At 38.5% G+C, this 21,497-nt stretch overlaps 1 protein-coding gene across 1 annotated transcript; it reads right to left on the minus strand.

Moving 5' to 3' along the window:
* Positions 1-657: 657 nt before the first annotated feature.
* Positions 658-20,614, minus strand: ubn2b (ubinuclein 2b; the record flags this gene model as incomplete). The annotated part of the gene is made up of 7 exons (XM_067437353.1): positions 658-1,201; positions 1,324-1,392; positions 3,956-4,151; positions 16,716-17,841; positions 19,996-20,046; positions 20,243-20,386; positions 20,504-20,614. Coding segments are annotated over 7 exons (1,747 nt in total), but the record flags the coding sequence as incomplete, so codon positions are not given.
* Positions 20,615-21,497: the final 883 nt, after the last annotated feature.

Here is a 21,497-nt window from a genome sequence, read left to right on the forward strand (position 1 = left end):
TGAAGTCATTCTTAAAAAGGGAAGATGTGTTCGTAGTTTAGCCGACCGGATACGGCGAAGGTTTAATCTGTCAGCAAGCTCCGCTTCACCTTCGTTGCTCTGGTTGGTTGTAGCGCTATCCTATCGCGTGCAGAGGGAGTTTGAAAGACAACCGTTTATCCGCCCCTCAGATTGAGCTGTCAATGGTGAGTTTCCAGACCAAACATCTTGATGTGGGTCCGGCTTGTCAGGCTATCATTTTATATGCAATTGTTTGCAATGTGCAATATAAGCAGCATCAAAAACGAGCAAAACATTTCATTCTAATGCCAAAATGGTCATGGGCCATTAGAACTAAACTTTATGGTCACACACCTCTACATTAAATTCAGTCAGACTAAATTCATTTTTAAAACATGAAAGGATAATTGTAAGGCACAGATTAAGACAGCAGGGACGCAGAAATAGCCATAGACCTTAGAGAACATCATAAAAATTCATCATGATTAAAGAAAGCCTCAATAAAAAAACTCATATTTCAGTGAGTTCAAATTGATGACCCATTTGCTGACCCTACTTGATCCTGGAGAATCTGCATGATCTGGATTATAAACACAGCCAAATGTGTTTGAGCGGAAAAAGCACGACCAAATCGGTAAAAAAAAAAACATCAGAAAGTGTTTTTACTAAGGCTTCTGCATTTTTATTTCGCACGTGTCCTGAAACGCAAGTAAACAAATCCTGAAAGTTCAAGTATATTACAAATCGCCCATTCGCCATTTGGTTTTCAGTTTGTTTCGACTTTAAAGGGGCGTTTCGTTCGTGAACAGCACCAGAGACACTGACCTACACGAGAGAGGGAGGTACACATTCACTCGCTCATCAATATTCAAACACTCGACACATTAAAAAAAAACTCATTTACAGAAGCTGCGCGCTAATAAACATGCAAACACACACACACACACACACACGTTTCCCTCCCCGTCCACAGTGATTAGGTCTGTCTGTGTAAACATTGATACATATTTACAACTGTTATTCAAACTAATACATTATTCATGATATTCAAATGCGTATAAAAAAACAGTTCCATCTTATTGGACAGCCAGCAGATCATGCATAAGTGGGCGGAGTCAGTCAGCACTGGATCCGCTCGGAGTTCCGTGATGTCATAAGGACTTCCTCTGCAAGTCTCCGCCCCCCTGTGTTTGATTGACATCTGCAGAGATAAAGAGAGCGGTCAGAAGTTGAACATGGGCGGCGTGTCGCAACAGAAGATGATGAAGAAAGCGGCAAACAAGACGCATGCAGACGGCAGGAGGCTTCGGTCAGAGGGTTTACCTGAGAAAGCCAGCTGTAAGTGTGGAGGCAGAGCAGCCTGAGCCCCTGACATGAGACCCTTTAACACATCTGAGGAGAGACGGGACAGAGAGACACACACCAACACGCATGAGATGGGATGGACAGAGAGACGGATCAATGGAGGAAATCAGATGTGGATGAGGAGCAGAAGATGAGCCACAAAAACACACCAGCAGCAACTACTAAACACACACGACTAACAAGTACTTACATCAACTAAAGAGTGAGCCCATTAATCAATGAGATATTTTCCCAACACACACTGAAGTCTGAGATCTGATGCACATTTTAAATAACAACGACCACAATTTGAAGTGGTTTAAATGTTTTCATTTAAATGGTTTCCAATGGGTATTTTCATGGCAAACTAGTCTAAATAAAAACTCAGTAAATCAAACGCATTTTATACAGTTTAACAATATTTTCTTAGTATAATATAATATTTATATTAATATTTTCTTCTCAAAATGTAGCAATTGCAGGAGCTTTTCCAGGTTAATATGGAGATTTTTTTTGGGATGTAAAAAGTCTGATGATTAAAAAAACAAAACAAGGATAATTCTTTACCTTTCAAATGTCAATATATATCAACCAATAGTAGGGCTGAACGATATTCTGTTTTAACATCGACATCGCGATGTGTGCATGTGCGATAGTAGTAGGGTAGTAGCCCATGGTGTATTAAGAGAACGGTAGCACACAGTAAACACTCAAGAGTTTGTTGCTGCAGTGAAATGCACGTTCCTCATGCCTGCACAGTGATTGGTTCGCTGTGCCGCTGCTCACCGCTCACGGCCAAACATTCACTGCTAAAATGCGCGACGAAGAGGATCCGAAGAGGGAAAAAAAAAAAGTTTGTACCAGAAGTCGCCTTTTTGGGACTATTTTGGCTACATAAAGGAGGATGTTGAACAAAAAGAGGTACTTTGCATGGAGTGTCTTGTGGCCACAAAACAAGAAAACACCACCAATTTGTCCGATCACTTAAAGGGTTACTTCACTGCATTTTCATATTAAACTATGTTATTTCATATTAAACTGTTACATACCTCTCTCGTCTCCGTGCGTCAGAGAGATTAAGTGCACGCACTGTGACGATCTGATAGCATTTAGCTTAGCCCACTAAGCCCAGTTCATTCACTATGGTACCAAACAGAGATCAAGTTAGAAGTACCAAACACCTCCACGGTTTCCCTATTTAAATACAGTTACACGAGTAGTTGAACGATCACGTATGATGACAAAATAAAACGTGGTACTTCTCTAATCGGATTAAAAAGGAGAACTATAATGTATGGCGTAATAGCACTTCTGAGAGTACTTCGGCTCGGCGCAGTAAAAAGTCCCGGCCGAAACATCTTCTCTCACATCTCCCTATTGACAGAAATGAGAGAGTGAGGGGGAGATGTGAGGAAAGATGTTTCGGCCGGGACTTTTTACTGCGATTCTAATCCGATTAGAAACGCGCCACGTTTTATTTTGTCACCATACGTGATCGTTTAACTACTCGTGTAACTGTATTTAAATAGGGGAAACCGTGGAGGTGTTTGGTTGCTTTAACTTGATCTCTGTTAAAAGCTAAATGCTATCAGATCGTCACTGCGTGTCAGAGAGATTAAGAGCACACTGAGACGAGAGAGGTGTGCATCAACTCGTTTAAGTTAAGGGAATAACAGTTTAATATGAAAAGGCAGTGAAGTATCACTTTAACGGCACCACAAAGATCTTTACGACGAATACAAAGCAGGGCTCGACATTAACGCTTGTCCCGGACATTTTGAAAGGACATGTGAAAGAGAATTTTACTTGCCTGACGGACAAGAGCCTGATTAAAACAAAAAAATAACTAGTGAATCACCAAAATGCAAGAATGTTTGTGCTTTAATTTAGTGTAAGTGGCGATCGATTGTGGATAATATATGATGAACTGATGATAATAAGGTCGCGCTGTTGACGCTCGTGCAGCCTCTCGAGGAGGAATCACAACACTAGAGCGGTTTCCTGAATACCATCACGACTGAAAATGACACTGATGTGACAGTTCCATAAACAACTAATTAACATTCACAGTCACTTACATTTTAGATGCAATATTTAGTGTTGTTGTTCTATTTCAGCAGTGAAAATCGTTCACAGCAGACCCGTAACACGTCTCGCTCATAATAACAAGCGTGAACGATTCAGCGTTTGAATGAATCGTTTGAATGAACGACTCAGTGACTCGCTCATTAAGACGGTCACCTGCTGCCACCTACTGGAGGTTTAGTTTCATGTTTGCACATACTTTCCAACATTTCTTTTTGTCACTTGTAATGAAGCTTGCTTATTAGTGAAATTATTAATATCACGGAATGGTAATTATTAACTTTAGCCTGGATTGATGGCTCTCAATATCGCAATATATATCGTTAGAGAAAAAAATATCGCAATGTAATTTTTTTCCAATATCGTGCAGCCCTACATTATAGCATTAAAAAAACATGTTTGGGATTTTTGTTTTGTTAAATGTGTCAAATCTGTGAGATCTAATAAAGCACGTACAATTCACCTCAATAGGAAAAAAATAAAGTATCCCATATGGTTATTTAGTGGTGTGTGAAGAGCGACTCACTCTGGGAAAGGTTGAACCCTGAGCTGCTGGGATTGGTCGAGCCACTGGTGGTCGCCGTGGAAACCACAGATGAAGGAAGATTCAGCAGGTTTGGAAACTGGAACGGGAGAGAGACGGGAACCAGTCCTCCCAACATCCCGAAGCCCATCGGCAGAGACGGACCGGCCGAACTGAGCAGAGCACTGGGGGACGACACCTGCAGATTGGGGGAGGATCATTAAAATCACCACATCGCATTTTTTATATTATATATATATATATATATATATATATATATATATATATATATATATATATATATATATATATATATATTAGGGATGTCAATTTTCACAAATTACCATGATCGATCGTCGTTTAAATTAACGATCAATTAATCGATTAATCGTTAACCTTAATACTGAAATATGCGTCTACAGCAGTGGCTTATAGCCGACAGCATGACAGTAGGCCTATGTGCAATGCTGCTCAAAACGCCATGTTCTTCACCAAATTAATGAGAAGGATTTTTTTTATCTAAACAAAGGGCTATGGGATTGTAAAATTAGTCGATGCGATTTATAATTTAATTTAATTACTTATTTAATAACCGAATATAACATGTAATACAACACGAACGCCGCTGTTATTCAGAATTTGTGGACGCACTTGCAAGAGCAACGTTAATTAAAAATAAACCCAGTTAATTCAAAACGATTTATTAAAATATTGTTTTCATTAATGTTATGTAATGTGACAGTCCCAATCATAGTTATTATTAGTCGTGCGTTGCTGTTTGAACTGCGCGAGCTGAAGCGGATGCGCTGAATTAACACCGGTAAGTTACACTGAAACTCTTAGCTAGCACGTTATTTAACTCAACAAAAAGCTTCCTATATGAGATTAATCAGATTTATATAAAGTTAACAAAATATTACAAATTATATCTGCACAAAATGATGCGACTGCACAAGTGAACTTGAATTGAGTTGCTGATATTCATATTCAGATTAGGAGACGCGCTCTTCCTGGAACAACGCTCTGAAAACGGCACCTAAACCCAGTGACTTTACAACCATTTATTAAAACAGTGTTCTCATTTCTGTTATATAATATGACCGTCCCAATCATCGTTATTATGCATTGCTCTGTATGCGCTAAAGCCGAAGCACTGAATGAAAACCGCTAGCCATCACTGACTGAAGCCATTTGTTAGTGCGTTTTATTTCGCTAAAAGAAACGCATCCTTTATGATTGATCACATACAGTCTTGCTCAAAATAATAGCAGTACAATGTGACTAACCAGAATAATCAAGTTTTTTAGTATATTTTTTATTGCTACGTGGCAAACAAGTTACCAGTAGGTTCAGTAGATTCTCAGAAAACAAATGAGACCCAGCATTCATGATATGCACGCTCTTAAGGCTGTGCAATTGGGCAATTAGTTGAAAGGGGTGTGTTCAAAAAAATAGCAGTGTGGCATTCAATCACTGAGGTCATCAATTTTGTGAAGAAACAGGTGTGAATCAGGTGGCCCCTATTTAAGGATGAAGCCAACACTTGTTGAACATGCATTTGAAAGCTGAGGAAAATGGGTCGTTCAAGACATTGTGCAGAAGAGCAGCGTACTTTGATTATAAAGTTGATTAGAGAGGGGAAAACCTATAAAGAGGTGCAAAAAATGATAGGCTGTTCAGCTAAAATGATCTCCAATGCCTTAAAATGGAGAGCAAAACCAGAGAGACGTGGAAGAAAACGGAAGACAACCATCAAAATGGATAGAAGAATAACCAGAATGGCAAAGGCTCAGCCAATGATCACCTCCAGGATGATCAAAGACAGTCTGGAGTTACCTGTAAGTACTGTGACAGTTAGAAGACGTCTGTGTGAAGCTAATCTATTTTCAAGAATCCCCCGCAAAGTCCCTCTGTTAAAAAAAAGGCATGTGCAGAAGAGGTTACAATTTGCCAAAGAACACATCAACTGGCCTAAAGAGAAATGGAGGAACATTTTGTGGACTGATGAGAGTAAAATTGTTCTTTTTGGGTCCAAGGGCCACAGGCAGTTTGTGAGACGACCCCCAAACTCTGAATTCAAGCCACAGTACACAGTGAAGACAGTGAAGCATGGAGGTGCAAGCATCATGATATGGGCATGATTCTCCTACTATGGTGTTGGGCCTATTTATCGCATACCAGGGATCATGGATCAGTTTGCATATGTTAAAATACTTGAAGAGGTCATGTTGCCCTATACTGAAGAGGACATGCCCTTGAAACGGTTGTTTCAACAAGACAATGACCCAAAACACACTAGTAAACGGGCAAAGTCTTGGTTCCAAACCAACAAAATTAATGTTATGGAGTGGCCAGCCCAATCTCCAGACCTTAATCCAATTGAGAACTTGTGGGGTGATATCAAAAATGCTGTTTCTGAAGCAAAACCAAGAAATGTGAATGAATTGTGGAATGTTGTTAAAGAATCATGGAGTGGAATAACAGCTGAGAGGTGCCACAAGTTGGTTGACTCCATGCCACACAGATGTCAAGCAGTTTTAAAAAACTGTGGTCATACAACTAAATATTAGTTTAGTGATTCACAGGATTGCTAAATCCCAGAAAAAAAAATGTTTGTACAAAATAGTTTTGAGTTTGTACAGTCAAAGGTAGACACTGCTATTTTTTTGAACACACCCCTTTCAACTAATTGCCCAATTGCACAGCATTAAGAGCGTGCATATCATGAATGCTGGGTCTCATTTGTTTTCTGACAATCTACTGAACCTACTGGTAACTTGTTTGCCACGTAGCAATAAAAAATATACTAAAAACCTTGATTATTCTGGTTAGTCACATTGTACTGCTATTATTTTGAACAAGACTGTATATAACGTTACAAAATAAATGTAATATTACAAATGACTTCAGCACAATCTGATGCGAATGCACAAGTGAACTTGAACAAGTTACACGCGCGGGTCAGAGTGTGTGACTCATGTTGTGCATGCGCTCTTCCTGGATCAACGCAATGAAACACACGGCAAATAAACCCAAATACTTAACAATGTTTTATTACAATAGTGTTCTCATTAATGTTGTGTAATATGACAGTCCCAATCATAGTCATTATTAGCTGTGAGTTGCTGTTGGAGCTGAAGCCGATCACCGCCACGCTTTGACTACCGCTCACCTCTAACGTTAATTATTAACCAAATGCATCCTTATGAGATAAATCAGCTAAAGATAGGCCTGCACAATATAAACACAATATTACAACTTACATTTGCACAAAACAAAAGGCTGCGAATGCACATGCAGACTTGCAGTCATGATGAAGGTGTGACTCCAGCTGTAAAATGGTCCCTAGTAGAACTCGGGCACGCTCGCATCATTTTTCCTCCTGTTTCCTCACGCACGCGCATGACCCTGCTTAATCGATGATCGATAAGTCTTATCGATCAAATGTCTTATCGACAATTAATCGATCATCGATTAATCGTTGACATCCCTAATATATATATATATATATATATATATATATATATATATTAGTGTTGTCACGATACCAAAATTATGACTTCGATACGATATCAGACTAAAATATCGATATATCAATACTAATCGATACCACAGTAAAATAAATAAATACATAAATAAATAAGATAAGATGCTTAATATGACAACAGAACTTGTTATTATTCATTGTTATTTTTTACTAATAATTCATGTGGCCAGCATGTTCCTTAGGGTTGGCCATCGTTTTGATTTGAACAATTATTGATCAATTGATCAATTACTATTAAAATTATCTCACAAATTTTTGCTATCTCAATGTATTTTTTACAATGGGGTAATTGTGTTGCAATAGCTTACATGCAGCACAAGAAAGCTTGATTTCGAATGGTAAATTGAATTTAAAAAGACGAGTAAACAGTAATAAACTAAGAACAAATAAACAGATTACAAACAATAGCACAAATAAATGCAATAGAATAGAAGATACAAATTAAACAGACTGCTTTATTTTTTCAGGTAGGTCTAACATTCAGATAAGGAACTGAATTTAAAAAAAATGCATAGTAATTACATTTAAAACAACATTGGATAATGTTCTTTGTAAAAAATTCAATAGCGTACAGATGAAACTATTAAAGTTACACAAGTTGATCAGTCAAGAGCAGTGTGATCGTTTGTCTTTTTGTAGTTTGAATAACAAATGACTGCGGCCCCTTTAAGACTAACAGACGCGTGGATCCTAAACACTGTTCCTGTTACTCGTTCTTCATTTCTTCCTGAACTGTTTGCGACTGTGTGTACGTTAATACTCTTCCAGATGTGCACTGATAATCCTTTGAGTGTATTTGACCAATAATAAGCTGGAAAAAGAAGCAAATGTTTGCACTTGTATCATGTCAGAGGCGGCTTTATTACGGTAGGCTATGTGTGTGCGCTTCAGATGTGGAGCACGAAATCTGCGGGGATTAGTAGAATTAATTTATGTGCAATCCCGCGCGAAATTCAGACCGATCACTCACTAACACTAACACACTGTCATGAGGAAAAAGTCCAGCAGAACGCGCGCTCGCCGTGCTCAGAGGGTAACCGGGCTGAGTGAGAATATGCCGGTGTGTGTCAACTCGCTTTCGGTCGGAGAGGAGAGCGCAGCTGATATCGATACTGTAAAAACTGAGAATCGTATCGTTTCAGATATTCCAGTATCGATATATATCGAAATATCGATATTTTTGACAACACTAATATATATATATATATATACAGTCTTGTTCAAAATAATAGCAGTACAATGTGACTAACCAGAATAATCAAGGTTTTTCGTATATTTTTTATTGCTACGTGGCAAACAAGTTACCAGTAGGTTCAGTAGATTCTCAGAAAACAAATGAGACCCAGCATTCATGATATGCACGTTCTTAAGGCTGTGCAATTGGGCAATTAGTTGAATTAGTTGAAAGGGGTGTGTTCAAAAAAATAGCAGTGTGGCTTTCAATCACTGAGGTCATCAATTTTGTGAAGAAACAGGTGTGAATCAGGTGGCCCCTATTTAAGGATGAAGCCAACACTTGTTGAACATGCATTTGAAAGCTGAGGAAAATGGGTCGTTCAAGACATTGTTCAGAAGAACAGCGTACTTTGATTAAAAAGTTGATTAGAGAGGGGAAAACCTATAAAGAGGTGCAAAAAATGATAGGCTGTTCAGCTAAAATGATCTCCAATGCCTTAAAATGGAGAGCAAAACCAGAGAGACGTGGAAGAAAACGGAAGACAACCATCAAAATGGATAGAAGAATAACCAGAATGGCAAAGGCTCAGCCAATGATCACCTCCAGGATGATCAAAGACAGTCTGGAGTTACCTGTAAGTACTGTGACAGTTAGAAGACGTCTGTGTGAAGCTAATCTATTTTCAAGAATCCCCCGCAAAGTCCCTCTGTTAAAAAAAAGGCATGTGCAGAAGAGGTTACAATTTGCCAAAGAACACATCAACTGGCCTAAAGAGAAATGGAGGAACATTTTGTGGACTGATGAGAGTAAAATTGTTCTTTTTGGGTCCAAGGGCCACAGGCAGTTTGTGAGACGACCCCCAAACTCTGAATTCAAGCCACAGTACACAGTGAAGACAGTGAAGCATGGAGGTGCAAGCATCATGATATGGGCATGTTTCTCCTACTATGGTGTTGGGCCTATTTATCGCATACCAGGGATCATGGATCAGTTTGCATATGTTAAAATACTTGAAGAGGTCATGTTGCCCTATACTGAAGAGGACATGCCCTTGAAACGGTTGTTTCAACAAGACAATGACCCAAAACACACTAGTAAACGGGCAAAGTCTTGGTTCCAAACCAACAAAATTAATGTTATGGAGTGGCCAGCCCAATCTCCAGACCTTAATCCAATTGAGAACTTGTGGGGTGATATCAAAAATGCTGTTTCTGAAGCAAAACCAAGAAATGGGAATGAATTGTGGAATGTTGTTAAAGAATCATGGAGTGGAATAACAGCTGAGAGGTGCCACAAGTTGGTTGACTCCATGCCACACAGATGTCAAGCAGTTTTAAAAAACTGTGGTCATACAGCTAAATATTAGTTTAGTGATTCACAGGATTGCTAAATCCCAGAAAAAAAAAATGTTTGTACAAAATAGTTTTGAGTTTGTACAGTCAAAGGTAGACACTGCTATTTTTTTGAACACACCCCTTTCAACTAATTGCCCAATTGCACAGCCTTAAGAGCGTGCATATCATGAATGCTGGGTCTTGTTTGTTTTCTGACAATCTACTGAACCTACTGGTAACTTGTTTGCCACGTAGCAATAAAAAATATACTAAAAACCTTGATTATTCTGGTTAGTCACATTGTACTGCTATTATTTTGAACAAGACTGTATATATATATATATATATATATATATATATATATATATATATATATATATATATATATATATATATAAAAAATTATAAAGTAAAAATATTTAAATTATATTGGGGCTGTCAATCGGTCAAAATATTTAATGACGATTAATCGCATATTGTCATGACTTAACTCACGATTAATCGCAAATTAATCGCACATTTTTATCAGTTGTAAAAGTTTCTTAAATTATTGTTTCAAGTTTTTAATACTCTAATCAACATGGTGTTTATTATTAATGAAGCCATACTCAACAGAGCATGAAGCGGCTCCTTCGGTACTCAGTGACTTTGTTAGTTTCCGTCCTAATAATTCTGTGAGCTCCACTAGATCATCTATGAGAAATAGTGCTGCTGTTCCTTTTTGCCGTTCTGCTTTTGGACAATCGTCCTTTGCTGTGAAAGCTACGACTCACTGGAATGCTTTGGCAAAGGGTATAAAAGGGTGTAAATCTATTGGTCTTTTTAAAATGCAGTTAAAATATTTGTTTAAATGTAATCAGCTTTGTAGAGATTAGGGATGGCTCGAAACCACAATGTTGGCTTCGGTACGGTACCACAATCTAATACCGAAGTACCGTTATTAAATTGATACCGGTCCATTTTATTGATACGCGGTCTGATATTATCGAGGGTATAGACCCCTTTACGGGTGACGTCACTGGAAAATTCACAGTGCGCATGTCGGGGTCAGAAAGTTCATTCCATCCCATTGAACTGTATGTTAACCGGAGAATTTCTCGTCAAGAACAAAATGCCTACTTGCATCGTGAACTGTGAAAATCACACCAGTTGTGGAGTCAAGTTTTTCAGGATCTCCACAGGATCTCATCCGTTAAAGAACATCGACGACATACGTGACTGCAAGCTATAACGGGCTGGGGTGTGTTAATGTCATGCAGGTGGTGGAGTAACAGGGTATATACAGCAATCCTTAAGTTAAATTTAATACTTTTTAATACCTTTTTTACTACCTTCAGAATATTTTTTAAAACCATCACGACACTGAATTGCAAGTGTTAATCAGCGACCTTTCTATTATTTACACAGATTTTGACATATATAACATACAAAAAAGAATAGATTTAGAATCGACAGCAGGAGGAAATCTGTATTAAGTTATCATTCAGACACAGTAAAACACATCTCAACATTCACAAAGGTTGGTTAAGGAGAAGCATTACTGCACACACATTTGATTTACATTAATAATTGGTAATTCAGCAATTAAATTATTTAGTGTTTTTTTCCAACAACAAAACCCGAGCCAAATATTACATTTCTATAACTGTGATAAGTTGTTGAATTAAACAAAATACTAAAAACTAGTGCTGTCAATCGATTAAAAACTTTAACTAGATTAATCACACATTTTTTTCTGTGATTAATCGCAATAAAAAAATGTTTTTGTACGTTTTTAATATATATTTTTAACATAATAATTTCACAGTTAATCAAATTAATGTAGAAACAACATATATTTTGAAACAACAGTATATTTTAAATACTTGTTTAAATGGCATCTTTTTATGAATGAAGGCCAGTATTACTGATATTAATTCAGCTACTGATTTTTTTTTTTTTACATTTATTATTAGGCTTCAAAAATATAACAGCTTTTAATTTAAGTAAACTTAAAACAATGCTAACATAAACCCATAATAAATGTCATGTTTACTCCAGCCCTTCCTGTCTGAACAGTTAGGAAATATACAGAAATTTAATAAAGTTATCAAAGTTACATGCAGTCTGCACTGCATAAACTATAAATTAAAGAGTTAATCCTTATTAAAGCTACAAAAGTTATTTAGTCAAGAGCAGCGAGTCATTTTCTCTGTTCCCTTTGTTCTTTAACTTTACTGACAGGAAGCTTTATTGGCTGCTGTCCCTTTAAGAGCAGACAGACACGCGGATCTCACTGTCTATGGATCGCGCCTCATTCTCTCACAACTCTTTGTTCATTTTAGACTTTATATAAATCATTTAAGATTGCTCTTATGAGGACAGTCGTTGAAAATATGCCTTGGAGCAAGTCTAAAATAAAACATAAGCCAGCCCCTTCTGTTGAGCGCGCAGTGGTCTGAGATGATGCTGAACGACCGCTGAATATGACGTCAGCATCAAACATACGTTGAGACCATAGACCGTAAAAAAATATGGACGACTCGACATCATCCGTTTCCGCTTGCCATATTTGAAGCTTTCAGGCGGCCTTGCACGGCGCTGACATCTTGGGACCGAGTCTGCGCAGTAGCGATTTCGGGACCGGAGTTGCGCAGTAGAGCGCAGGAAGTAGAGCAGGAAGTACAGTCGCGATATCAAAAGCCCGCCCACACTCTCGCAGATGCAGAACAATTAATTATGTTGGTGTGAAATAAACAGTTATGGAAATGTAGAAATTAAAGCTAAAGCTCCAATCTGCTCCCAAAAATTTCGAAAAAAGTCTGTTAGTGCCTCAGTGACAACTTCACTCAGAGAAGCCGTCAGTCTCAGCTGTCAATCATGACGCCACGCCCCCTGTTTTTATAGCATCAAATAACTAACTCAAACTAAACTTATTTTAAAAACGAACACCTGAAATGAAATCATCGTGATGATAACTGCCTTCAGTGACATAAACTAACTTTGGGGAAATTTTTTTAAAGTGTAATTTTATTATTTAGTTTGCCTCGCGTCCATTAGAAAACACAGAGGGGCGGCTATACTGGGACCGGTCACCAGGGGGCGATCGAGGCGCGAAAGCTTCAGTAAATGAGAGGGAGACTGCAGGCTTGGTTGAGACGGAGACGAAAGGTCTTTGATTCTGTGCCCAGATATGCTAAAGCCCATATTTAAACGACTAACGCGAACGCAGATAGAATTTAAATCAGAATAGGACACCTGATGGTCTGAAAAAATAATACCTAATTTGGAAAAAAAATATACCTCTGAGACCACATTTAACACTTTTAATGGCCTTAAATTTGACAATTTTTATTTATCACTTTTTAATACTTTTTAAAACCCCGCGGACACCCTGGTTTCATTTCCAGATTCGTTCATAAGCTCGTAATTCTTAATGTTCGCACATGCGCTCTTCAAAAAAGGTGCATGACAAACTAAAAGACATGAATGACATTTGTATGAATTCAAAATAAAATATATGATCGTACTGAATGTCAGCTTGCTTTATTTTGCTCAAGATAAGGATTTATTAAGTCCACACGTCATGCAAACAAGAAAATCTGCAGCACAGGTCGAGAGCTATCGTTGCCACCACACAAGTTTGCGATGATGTTTATGGATGTTCGTTCGAACAATGATTTCGGGAAACACAGACTAGAACCATGTTGATAACAATGAAACTAATAATGCTTTTGGCTAACGATGCTTTTGTATTTTCATTTAATCTAGCAAAAAATATAAATTGGTATGTTTATAGTCATTGTCTGCGTTTTATTTGTGCCTTATAAATACTTGCCTTTTGTAGTGAACCTATAAGCTGGTCCATTAGCTGACTTCAGCCAAGGTTAAAAAAAAAAGGTAATGCATAATCCGATTCAACATTTCACGTCATGTCAGGATAGTGACAGATGCTGGGCTAGGTTTGATGGTTCTTCATCAGTTTTATAAGCAAAGTAATTACAAATGTCACTTCTACTCCTCTCTTTATTCATTCGTTTTGGGCATCTTGAGTGAGATTCAACTGCTTTATCCATTTTGTTCGTCTATGCTGTTGTCACATTTGCCGGATGTTTCGGGTCAGTTTGGGTAGAGCGCTGCCATCTAGCGGTGAACTTCAGAAAAGCAGCATATACCGAAATAATGATATCGTACCGTTTTAAATAAAATATATACCGGTATTTTTCCAGTACCGGTATACCGCGCATCCCTAGTAGAGATTGACGTGTTTGCTGTTTAATTGTTTGTAGTGACAGTATGCGCATGTCTTTATTGTGTATATATGTATTGTGTATGTTACTTTATTGTTTATGTTGACCTGCTGGAGGACTGCGGGTGAAAATGAGCTTTGAGCTAAATCTGGTACAATACATGGAATGGAAAGCTTTATGTTAAATTGTACATGGTCCTTTTTATGAATAAAGTAAAGCAAGACCTGACTCCTTTATTTATATTCTTAAAATAATAGAAATCTCTGCTTATTCTGAATTTTTAGTTTAGGGATTTTTTACACTGGCTGTTTAGTTCAGAACAGGGCACAGTTGGCATGAAAAATTGTTAATGTGAAAGCTGTCTTCATTTCTTCCTGAATTGTTTACGACTGTGTTTACATTAATACTCTTCAAAATGTGCACTGACAATTTGGTTGATTGTATTTGACCAATAATAAGCTGGAAAAAGAAGCAAATATTTGCACTTGTATGTCAGAGGGGGCTTTATTACGGTGTGTGTGTGTGCGCTTCAGATGTGAGCGCGAAATCTGAGGGATTCGTAGAATTATGTGCAATTCCGCGCAAAATTCAGACCGATCACACACACTAACACGCTGTCGTAAGGAAAAGTCCAGCAGAAAGCGCGTTCGCCGTGTAACAGGGCTGAGTGAGAATATGCGGCTGCGCATCAACTCGCTGTCGGTCAGAGAAGGAGAGGAGAGTGCAGCTGGGATCGATACTGTAGAAACTGAGCAGGCTATCGTATCTTTTCAGATATTTCAGTATCGATATTTTTGACAACACTAGTTGCACTGAGCCGACCCAGGCTTTTTAAAAGTGAAATAAATCCACACTTCAGAGCGCCGTTTACCGGGCTTCATCAGGTGGCCATGGAAACCAAAACTTGCGCGTTTGGAACCGATGATCGGAACCGAAAACAAATTTTCTAAACGATTCCAATGGAATTGTTATTTTTTAAACGGTTCCAAGTTGGAACCGGTTCTCGATGCCCAACCCTAATTTTAACTATTTATTTTTATGGTATGAAACGTTCAAATTAAGCAATATGTGAACGCATATTGCTGATTATTACCATACCTGCATCGTGGACAAGTTTGCACACAAAAACTCCATAATTTTAAATTGTGAAATGGTTCTGTTGTCCACAACGGTAGGTTTTGAGAGCTGCTTACAGATGTAGATGTGAGGGTCTTATTTTAATTTTCTATTTTCTTTTATTTTCTTTAATCTAATGATAACTCTGAAAGAAAATGTGCCGAGAGTACAGCTAATGACCAAGTCTAATGTTGCTATAGTAACGAACGCAACTTGCTCGCTCATCTAATTGCGCACTCTTATATTATTGTTTTTGTTAATACTGTGGTTATTTTGCCTCGTACATTCTGTGCAAAAGCACTTATTTGAACGTAGTCATTTAACTTAACTGTGCACATGCATTTTAAACATGTCATGTAGTTTTAAACATGCAATAAATGCACATCCGTGAATAATGTGCTATCCTTTTTATTTATTAGGCTAAATCGCATTTACTTCTGGGCTATATGGGCCATTTCAGGAGCATCCAGTTATCGAAATGCGTCTTCATTTTAGTGATTTTACAAATAAAGTTTCTGATCCTGCGGTCACTCCGGGACTAGGTCCTCCATCGATTTTGTTAAAAAAAGAAGAATCGAAAAGGAATCGAAGTGCGGACAGGAATTGATATCGGAATCGATTACAAAAATTTCGGAATTGACCAACCCTAGTTTTTAGTCAAGCGGTTTGAGGTAGGGGCGCTGTGATGGCAACGGCCGCCTAACAACGTAACAACCAATCACTGCAGACCTAAACTTCAGGAGATCAATTGCGATCGGCAGCGCTGGCAGACTGATCCAAGCGCCATGGGGAAAAAAAGATTGTATATATTATATATTTATTTCATACATTTAGAAATTCTTAATTTTAAATTTAGAAAACGAAATGGGGACAATAGTCTGGAAACATAAATATTTTTCCATACTCTGATTTATTTTTTCCATACTTTTCCAGGCCCGGAAATTGCTCAAATCAAATTCCATACTTTTCCAAAACCCGTAGGAACCCTGAATATTAAAAAAACCCGAATACATCAATACATTAAGGTTTAATAAAATATGACGGACTGACCTGTAATACTGTCCAATATCTAATAAACATATATCGTCAATATTATAATATCAAGCTACCATAGATGAATCAGCAAATTTGAAAAATTGATTTGTATTATAGCTTGAGGCAAGACAAATAAACAAATATCACAGAAATGTTAGGCATCCTAAAATATAATATGATTTTGTACGTCTTATGTATTTACGTGTGGGTGTTGGTGGAAGTGACGTATATGCCGTAAAGCAGTCAAATTTTTGTAGTTCTTTTTGTTCTCGGGTTACAACCTGTTTAAGATTTAATAAAATGTGAAAAAAAATGACAGACTGACCTGGGAGAGCTGAGCCGCTGCAGCCGTAGACACCGATGTGATTGTCTTGACCCCCTGATTAGCTCCACCCACTTGTCTGTGTCGCTGGCTGTGATTGGCCGTCCCTGCCATTGATGACACACTGGTCACCGGCTGCTTGGCAACAGCTGCGGTTGTTGTGATGAGGCTGGAGATGTTGTTGCCCTGAGAGGAATTCTTCTGCCCCACGGGGGAGCTGTAACCGCCGGCGATGAACCCCGCATGGAAGCCCGGGCTCTTGGAGGTGTGCTGGTGCATGCTGGGTAATGTAGGCGGTCTGGAGACGGACGAGCCGGTGGGCGTGAGCTTGATGATGGGCGAGCTGGGGTTGTGCGGCGATTTGGTGAGCGTGGCCTGCATGGGTGTGATGAACCCGGGTTTGGGCGACTCGTGGGCCGGAAGCTTTTTGATTGGCGGCGTCACGTGGAAAGGCTGCGCGGATTTGACGTTTATAAGCGACGGCGAGGAAGTGGTGAGAAGTGTGCGTGACTGCGGCGAGGAGCTGTTATTGCTGGTTTTGATGAGACCCGGTGACATGGCGACCACCGTTTTAGCCGCCTGGATTTTTTGAGGCGCGTGAAGAGGCGATGATGTCGGAGGTGGGCGGGGCTTCGGCTGGCATACGCCCATTTTGCTAGGCTGATTGGCTGCCGGCCGCTGGGCGGGAATAACCGAATGTCTCTGAACCTGAGACAGGACGCTCACGCCTTTTACGATCGGAGGTGTAGATGAAGAGGAGAGGATGCTGGGGGAAGGAGGCGGAGGGGTATTGGTGCTCTTTTTGGCCAGGTGTGGCGACGCGTGTAGGGATTGAGTCGGTTTGGGCGGGATGGTTTCGGACGGGGGGCTGTCGGACTGCACCAGGCCTTTGGCGGCACTGCTGAGCATGGCTAAAGCGTGAGAGATGGAGTCCAGTGACGGGGCCATCAGATCCTCATCCAGAGAGTCCGAAAGGCAGATGGGCTCCGGCGGGGACGGCGCACGCGGGACGGCAGGCGTGGCCGCGGGAGGAGGGGTGGCGTCCACTGAGACGGGCGTCCGCTGGAGCACACCGCTGTCCTGAGGCTTGGGTTTGGCTTTGGGAGTGGGTAACATCCGTTTCTTTACTCTGAAAACAAATCAGTGCAGGGTCACACACTCAAACAGTGGCTGCTCTGTTTTAATTAAAATCTATTAAAAAAAATATTTAACAATTGTATTAATTTAATTTAAAAATAATGTGATAAAATATAAATAATATTCATTTTATAATAAAAAAATTATTAGATTAAAATAAATGTTAAAATAACTTAAATATATATTTTTTAAATATTTAATTCAAATACATTAAATAAACTTAAAACAATGAATTAAAAAATAAAAATAAATGAATGCTATGAATAAATCTTCATAATTCAAATAATAAAATATATTTATTTATATATAATTCAACAGTATAAATCTATTTTAAAATTAAATAATATATTTTAATATTTAATTAACATAAATTAAATAATATTCATATATTTTTTTTACATATTTTGATGTTATTTGAATTAAATACTAAAAAATATATTTTTTTAAATATTTTTATTTATTTATTTATTTATAAAAAAAATTAAATAATAATAATTACTATTATTTAAAACTCAGAGACATGGATTCAGACGGTATTTAAATCACCACATGACCTTGGTGTTTTACACGGGTGGTGGCAGAAAAACACTGACATTCAGGATTCGGACGGCAATAAAATCACAGATAGCCGCTGTCAATGACCCTATTCGGTTTCTTGTGGGGTCGTAAGGTAGTTTCCTCATTGACGGGCTAGTCCGTGTTTTTATTGCCGTCCGAATCCAGAATGTCAGTGTTTTTCTCCCACCACCCATGTAAAAATCCCCAGCCAAATTACCTCCTGTTTTTTGACAAACACAAGGTCTTGTGGTGATTTAATTACCGTCCAAATCCACATCTCGGAGTTTGCAAGAAGAGATCACTTCAAAAAAATGAACTGTTTATATCCTTTTTGACCCCAGCTGAGCACCGTATCATTGCGTTTCCCTGTAACGTGGATGCATTTTAAAGATATAGCCTGCACTTTTATTACTGAAATGCTGGAAAGAATTTACAATATAAGCTTTCATCACCGATCAAGAGAGAAAAACAAAACAAAAACAAAAAACACGTTAACATTTGAAATGAGCCGTTATTACGGCAGAAATTAACGTTATAGGTTAAATTTGCAGCTTGTAATAAATTATTTCCACTTTTTTTAAGACATCAAATAGGAGATTTAAATAATTAATAAATTACTATTATTAAATAAAATATGATTTTATTTATATTATTCCAATCATATGACATTTCTACAGCAGACAAACAATCATTCGACTCGCTCCTCCACCACGTGAATAAATAATCATCCGAATGCACAAGTTTTTTTACTGAAGTGGTGTGCAAATGTATTTTTACAGACACCCACCCAAATCGGGCTATAGAGGAAAACACCTTAAACCCAGAGAAACAACTACCATCCAAATAGGGCTTAAGACAAATAGGCCAAAATTATTTAATGTGGGCTGTAAATTAATAAATCTCAACTCAGTTGTTAATGTTTAAAAATAACCAGATGCCTAAGAGAACAGCATTTTAAAGATATAAACGCCGTGATAAATGTACTATTAACACTCATATTAATACCTAAAAAAGTACATGACATTAAATTTGATCACGTTTACTTTAATACACGTTTTTGGTCTCAATCTAAACAATCCATTGATGCATGTTATTCCCCTAAAATGATCGCCAGCTAATCAATTCCTCACAAAAAAATAATAATACAAATAATCAATTCCAGTCCTACATTGTGTCAGCCATAATGTGTCATATTATGACAGTAAAACAAGTTGTATCTTTATTTCGTACCTGAAGGTAAAATTGTTTTGCAAAATGAAGTGTCCAAAGAAGACAAAACACATACAAAGGACATAATACAATCACATACAAGTATAAAAGTTAATAACCAAATACAACCAGGCTGCACCAGACACATGCATAACCCCTGAGAGCCTAAGAAAACAGACATTGTATTAATCTGCAAAACAATTTTACCTTCGGGTGCGAAATAAAGATACCTTGAAATAAGTTGTGAATCGCTCACAATAGTTCCGTGAACATATGCACTAAAGAGAAGCGGGTCAAAATGATTTTATGTCGACTACAACGAATAAATCTAGATTCAGTGTTTAAAAATAACCGCTTCCTCCAGAGAGGACAAACTCACGTGTTTCCTGTGAGATGATTGTGAGCCATTCGGCTCTCTTTAAACAGCATCCTGAGAAACAGAGAGAAAGAGATAAATCAGTGGGGATGTTTAGTGAGGAGCTGAGAATTAGCACTAGCTATAAACTCTGTATGCTTCGCATCATTTGCAGTACTTGTATTATAGCTATGTCTGTATGCATTGTCCCTGGTAAATAAATGAATGAATCATCCTCATTATCATCATTCACAGCGGTGCCGAAACTCACCTGGCCTGCATCCATCCTTTGGGCCAAAGCGGTTTGACTTCGGTCTCCATGAAGACCTTGAGGTAATCTTCAGCTGAGAGTGAACTCTGAGCCTCCAGCTCGTAACAGCCCAGCTTCACCCGCACCAGATTACACAGCAGAGTCCTGAGCAAACACACACACACACACACACGCAGATGTCAAGCTCCCACTTCAGGCCTGTCTCGTGACAATCACACGACTGATCCGTGCTCATTCATTCTCTAAAGGTTCGACTTTCACCTGAGTTTGTCGTCCCACACGAACTTCTTCCTGGGTCCCATCACTCTTCGTCCTGGCTTCTCATCGTCTTCCTCCTCTGAGCCGTTTCTGTCGCAGTCTTCGGTGTGCTGCCTGCACAAACACAATACTCAACAGTAAACACACGGTCTCTTCACAGTCAAACACTGTCTCTTCAATTATCAGTTTTTCCATTTAAATTTTTCTGGATCCTTTTTTTTGGACTCCATTTTAAATGGTTAAATCAAGTTTTAGTAATCAAAAAGGATGTCTAATAAATTGAAATCTAGAAACTTCTACAATTTATTAAAAGGTATGAAAAGACTTGGTAACACTAGAATAATGGTCATTAGTTAACAAACTAATAATGAACTGCATTTATTTATCTTTGTTGATTTCAACATTTACTAATGCATTATTCAAATCTTGTTAAAGCAGCACTGGGCAACTTTTGCTCTCGGGGTCCCCCTACAGTTGGGAAAAAATAAAGTCCTCAACTACTGTCGTAAGCTCTGTCATCCTAAAACAGGGGAAGCCATCGCGCGTGCATCTGTTGACATGACAACCCTGATAGCCCTGAACTAGTGATGCGCGGGTCGTCTCATAACCCGCGGACCCCGTATGTCTATTTAATGGTCGCGGGTGCGCGGCGGGGTGTAAAAATATATACAGTGGTGCGGGGCGGGCCAAATAACTTCATAAAAGCGTCCCGCGGGTCAGTGCAGCACTAACAGTTCCCCTGAACACTGCAGGAGGAGTTCACATGCAGGAGTTCTTCTGGCGGCGCGTGTGAAATGTCTTCATCCCAGGTACAGTCAGTGGCATATGTTTCAGCATGTCATATGAATATAATTTCATGGGTTTTATTTTTTTCAAACGCCAAATAATCACGATGCTCACGTTTACAAGCCAGCGTCATTATAGTAGTCTATTGGTTAGCGTTTTACAGAATCTATATGATACTTCAGTTCAATGTTTGAGTATTAGCTCACCGTAA

Source organism: Pseudorasbora parva, unplaced genomic scaffold, assembly GCF_024679245.1.
Source record: "Pseudorasbora parva isolate DD20220531a unplaced genomic scaffold, ASM2467924v1 scaffold_67, whole genome shotgun sequence".
Lineage (NCBI taxonomy): Eukaryota > Metazoa > Chordata > Actinopteri > Cypriniformes > Gobionidae > Pseudorasbora > Pseudorasbora parva.